The 5,721-nt window shown below is 45.0% G+C and overlaps 1 protein-coding gene across 1 annotated transcript; it reads right to left on the bottom strand.

Annotated features, from left to right (window-relative positions):
* Positions 1–4,847: 4,847 nt before the first annotated feature.
* LOC139833060 (uncharacterized) lies at positions 4,848–5,417 on the bottom strand. The gene is made up of 2 exons (XM_071823203.1): positions 4,965–5,417; positions 4,848–4,856 (listed from the first exon to the last, which is right to left on the bottom strand). Exons 1-2 carry the CDS (start codon positions 5,415–5,417, stop codon positions 4,848–4,850), a joined length of 462 nt encoding a protein of 153 aa, XP_071679304.1.
* Between the last annotated feature and the right edge of the window lie 304 nt (positions 5,418–5,721).

Raw genomic sequence — 5,721 nt, 5'->3', positions numbered from 1 at the left:
GAAGGGTTTGTAACATCCCAAATTTCAATAAAAGAGAGAAGAAGAATTCCAGAGATCCAAAATATAGAACCAACAAAAACTTTTATTTGCATATAGTGCCATGCATAGGACTTATGCATTTGAGTGATATGCCATGATGATTGTTATTGTGTGATTGTGCTAAACCCTAAAACCCAAATGTGATCAAGTGAAGATTACAAACCAAATAAATCAAAAAGAGAAAGAAATCAAATAAGAACAAAACCCTAAAACCCTCACATATGGTTTATGCCATTTTTTTGCAAATCTTTACCCTAGACCATTTTGGTCTTCACCATTAGTGATTTTATGTTATTAAACACTTATTACAACTTTTGGAATCAAAGAAACACAAAACAAATCAAATCCAAACTCAAAATGTGATCACATAAAATAATGGTCAAAACTGCCATTTACAATCTGGTCAACACTTTGAGCCTTTGCAATTCAAGTTTTTCAAACTAAACTTTCCTAATTCTTTGCACCACATCCAAGTACCCAACAAGGTGAACAACTTCTGTAAAGATCACGACATCCAAATCATCTTGGATCAAAAGTTAGGATCAAGCCAAGGGGAGACTTTGAAACAAATGCAAGATCACCACATTTCAAATTTTGATCAAACCTTGCCATCTCTTGAGCACCTCTTGGCTCAGCATTGTTCCCTGGACCCCACTCCACCTTTCTCATGTATGGAGACATCAAGGAGGAGGCCAAGCCTGGCACGGCCATGACCATGCCGGCCACGTTCTCCCTCGACACCCTCCCCTCTCTTCTCTCCACGAAACGCACGGCAACCATGTCCACCAGATCGCCCTTGATCTCCTGAGTACGCCCGTACCAGCCGTTGGGCGAGAGGACGCTGACATGCCCCGGCCGGCGCGCGCCCACGACGCCCAGGTACGACGCGAGCGGCATGGCCACGTCACGCGTGCACGGACGCGCGCGACACGGGCACGCGTCGCCTCCCAGTACCACGCCAACCCCGATCACCTCTGCTCGCCCTGGTACTCGCCACGCCACGCGGAGCCCGCCGGACAAGCTGGCGTCACCATCCCGCGCCCTCCGTCGCCGGAGAGGACGCGCCCGCCCGCCATGGCCGTGGCAGTACACGCAAGAGCCCGACCAAAGTACGCCCCGCCTTGCCGCGCCGTTGACGCTCACAGATTCGCCGTGACGTCGTGAACACCACTGCGCCATCGCCTAGCTTCCTACCTCACCGGAATCGCCGCGCGCATGTCGACCCTCACCCTGCCCCGCAGCACCCTCCTTCGCCTATAAAAGGAGGCCTCCTCGCACCGTTTTCTTCACACCATCATCGTCGCCTCACTTCCCTCGATCTCCTCGACCACCTCCTCGCCTCAATTAGCCACCTGAGCCTCCCAATTTCAACCTCACTGCCAAGCGCAGCCGCGGAAGCTCGCCATCGATTAGAGCCCTCCCTGGAGACGCCGCCAGTACCTGGAGAACCGCCGTCGTCGACATCTTCCTCGAGCCTATCGCCAACCCTAGCTGGAGCCACGGTGAGCTCGCCGGACCCCTACCCCCGCCGTGTCTGTGGCACGATCTCGCCGGAGATGACGATGGCCATGCGCCATCCGATCCATGTCTAATCCAACGCACCGCGATGATTCATACCGCTTCGGGTTTAAAGAGCCGCTGACATGCGGGTCCCACTCAGTCAGCAAGCCCACGCGCACTGGACGCATTGCTGGGCCGTTTTTCTCTGTTTTGAACCGTTTTGGCCCAAACTAATTCCCGCCAGCCCGTTTAATTCAAATTTCGTTTAATAAATACAATTCAAATTCAATACTGGCTCCAACTTTGAAATTAAATAGAATCTATTTGGCTTGGCCAAATTTAACAAAATTTATATTTTTGGAAACCTATTGAAAAGTTCTACAACTTGCCACTAGTCTCACCTTGAGATCTGTTGTAGAAATAAAGTGACAAAAAGATGAAGGAAAGGAATTTTTCACATTCAATTAAATCCTAAAAATCAACCAAAATAGATATTTAGTTAATTCCAACTCCACTAGCTCACATTTAACTTACACTAATTGTTTCTGCAATAAAATGGTGTGGTCACTTTGAATGATCATGCCCTAGTTTAAATAATGGACAAGAGGGCTAGTTTACTTAAGTGATATTGTCCAAAACTATTATGGAAATCTTATGAAGTATTTACTTCATTTAAATCTCATCCCAAGTAGTTTCATATGAAGTTTGGACCACTGGTCAAATCCTCTCACATGAAATACTTGGAGATTTTAAACATAATAGGCATTGTTAAATAGTATGAGGTGGTCTACCTCATTTAAATCATTTTCTCAAATGATGATGATGAATGGTTGACTTAGGTCAACATGAATTCATGTATGATTTTTTGAGAAATTAAATCTTAAAGGAGATTCAATGAGAGGAAATTATTTCTCCAGAACCATATGGAAACTATCTTTTACATATGTAATGAGAGGAAAGTTTTTCCTTATGTAAGAAGAAACCAATGCACCTAATTTTGTTAAGTGTGTGATTAGAATAATTTGTGTGAATATATGTGATGTTTAGAATAGCCAATGAATTGGTTGAGTGATCATACCTCGTATTCCAATTTAGACGCTAGCACCGGAGAATACCCGGAAGAAGAAGGTTGCTACCAAGAGGAGGAAGAGGAGAACTTTGAGAACTACCAAGGCAAGCTAATATTCTTGCAAATGCAAAGCCCCTTTGGGGCAAGGCACCATGATTCTTACCTTTCTTACCACAAGCCTATCCCAAGTTTTACCTTACAAGTTTTTACTTGTTTAATTGAAGAGTTACTTTAATGGTTAACTTTGGTCTAAGTTAAGAAGATTTACTAGAGTAGCAAAGTTAGTCTCAAGCTAGCCAAGCAAGATAGCACCCCTCATGATTAGTGCTAGTGCTAAATATTAAAACTTGACTACTCTAGATGGGAACATGTGACTTGAACTGAATTTGAAGCCTTGGAGTCATAAGTCATTCCATTGAATGAATTTTGAAAGTGAATATGACCAAGAGAAGATGGTGATTTTTGATATAAAACTGATATTGGTTTGAATGCGATACCTTTCCAATTTTTAGTACCCCCACAATACCTGATTATGGGTAGGGCTTAACTGGAAATTTATGCATCTTAGTATGGGTTCCCTCTGAACACACATCATAGGGGTTATGCCGAGGCTGCCTCCGTTGTTGAGAAATGATGTGAATTGAGGTGAATTGTACGGCCAAGCCATGTGCAGTTCCCGGGTTGACAGTTGGTCTTCACCGGGAGGCCAAGCTCATGGGGAGAGGTGCTCATACTAGGGTTTGTAAGTGAAAGGTTATGGTTGATGATTCGCGTACTGAGTTACGATGATTCGGGGTTATCCCGACGGGTGAAATCAAATGTTGTGGCACAAGTGTGCAACCTCTGCAGAGTGTAATCTATTCGAATGGTCGTGTCCACGGTTACGGACGGTTGGAAAGGCCATACAGTTTCCGGTGTCAGATTCTTAAAAGGGTTGGTGAAATGAATGGTGAATTGGTGATGTGTTTGAATCACAACAAATGTTGTGGGAATGACACTAATGGTCCCACTTGAGTTAGTTAGCACTTGAATAAGTCTTTATCAAATACTTGTGAACTAAAATTGGCTTTATGCAAATTAAACCAGAGCTTAGCACCCCTTACTAAAATTGTTAAACACTTACTTTAGTATTTAGTTTGCGAGTACTTAAAGTACTCACGGCTATGTCCCTGGCTATTCAAATGGCCAGAGTATGAAGATGAACAGAACTACCAAGGAGATGACCAGCAGGACGCCTACGACAACTAGGAGTCTTCCGACGTCAAGCGTTGGCCTGTGGACTTGAGAGTCCCTTTATCTTTACGCTTCCGCTGTGAACTGATGTTTGTTCGTTGATCAATAGATCAACTATTTGTGTAATATGGATCATGTGATTCAAGTTGTAAGACAATATGATTTGTAATGAATGATGACTATGATACTTAATTATTATCCCTCGCAACAACAATATTCCTGGGATTGCGATGAATGACATAATAGGCATCCGGACTTAAAAATCCGGGTGTTGACATGGAGCTTGTGAAGTGGTTGTGGAGCTTGCCATCTCCGGAGCGGAGGAAAATCTAACCATAAGGAAAGGGCCATTATCCTTCATGGGTGTGGTTCGGAGAATAGGGTGAGCCTTCGTGGCGCGGGGAATCCTTCGTGGGACCTCCACTCCTCCAAACGTGACGTACATTCTTGCAAAGGAAGGGAACACGGGAATACATCCTCGTCTTTGCGTGCCTCGGTTATTTCTATACCCGAGCTCTCTTTCCTTGTGATAACCATCGTGCTTGAAGTACATATATCTTGCTATCACTTGTGCTACATATATCTTGTGCCTATCTTGCTTAGCTCTAGTTGATATTGTTACACTTAGTTGAGCTTAGCATATTTAGGGTTTGTGCTTGTAAACTAAATGATAGTTTAATTCCGCATTCTTATAAGACAAATCCGCAATAGTTTTTAATTGCCTATTCACCTCCCCCCCCTCTAGGCGACATCTCGATCTTTCAGCTGTCTGACCCCGGCCTGACACTAGTTGCATCAAGCTGTGGACCATCATTGCTGAGAATTCTTCCTCAGTAGGACTTCCCTCAGGAAATCCCAGTTCACACGGTCATAAGTTTTTTTTGAAATTGAGTTTAAGAAGCAAGCCTCCTCGAAGCTTCTTCATCCTTAGCTCGTGAGCAATCTCGTGTAAGCAAGCACTCCCTCATGCAGGCTCCTGCCCTTGATGAAAGCCGTCTGGCTATGGTCAATCATCCTATGCGCAAGGAGCTAATCTAATCGCGTAAACTTTTGCGACAAATTTAAAGATAACATTAATAAGCGCAATAGGTCTAAACTGCTTAATGTCGTCGGCATCTCTTACCTTTGGGATAAGAGAAATGATCCCAACGTTCAATCTAGCAATATCAACCCTCCCTAGGATGAAAACATTCAAGATCTGGAGGATCGGACCTTTAAGAATCCCCCAGAATTTCTTGAAGAACAGCACAGGTAGGCCATCTGGCCTCGGAGCCGAGTCAGGCTTCATCGACATAAGCACCTCGTCAAGCCCCTCATAAGTGAACGGCAGATCGAGGGCTCTATTCTCATCCTCTGAGATCCTCGAGTCCTCACCGCAAAGGTCGAGCGCCAGGGAGAATGTCCTCTCCTCAACCGAGCCCATAAGCCCCGTGTAAAATTGGTAAACATGTTGCATCATCTCCCCCTGATTAGTGATCTCTTGATCATCGAGCCTGAGACAGGGGATCAAGCATTTCATGCGCCTCACATTGGCAACTGCATGGAAGAATGCCGTGCCGGAGTCCCCTTTTAGCATCCATTGGAGGCGACTGCGTTGCCTCTAGTCCTCCTCCTGCAACTAATCGAGGTGGATAATCTGGTCCTCCAGATGGTAGCGGAGAGCCCATCCCTCCTCATCCAATCCCGATGAGTCTGCAGTGGCATCCAGCGCAGCCACCTGCTGCATGAGTTCCTCACGAAGTTCCCCTTTTCCCTTCCCAGGTCATCCCAAACTTCAACTAGAAGAAGTTAGGTGATCCCAAACTGTTCATGCAAACAAGCGGATCTATTTTGCAAGAACTGAACAAATCAACTGGTCCGACTCGTGCCTAAGTGAGGCA

This window comes from Lolium perenne, chromosome 1 (genome assembly GCF_019359855.2).
Source record: "Lolium perenne isolate Kyuss_39 chromosome 1, Kyuss_2.0, whole genome shotgun sequence".
In the NCBI taxonomy this organism is placed as follows: domain Eukaryota; kingdom Viridiplantae; phylum Streptophyta; class Magnoliopsida; order Poales; family Poaceae; genus Lolium; species Lolium perenne.
Note: the sequence above shows the minus strand (reverse complement) of the source record. Positions and strands in the feature narration are given on the sequence as shown.

Excerpts from the sequence above, each read along its gene's own strand:
- LOC139833060 (XM_071823203.1), bottom strand. The coding sequence starts at position 5,417 with ATGCTAAAAGGGGACTCCGGCACGGCATTCTTCCATGCAGTTGCCAAT.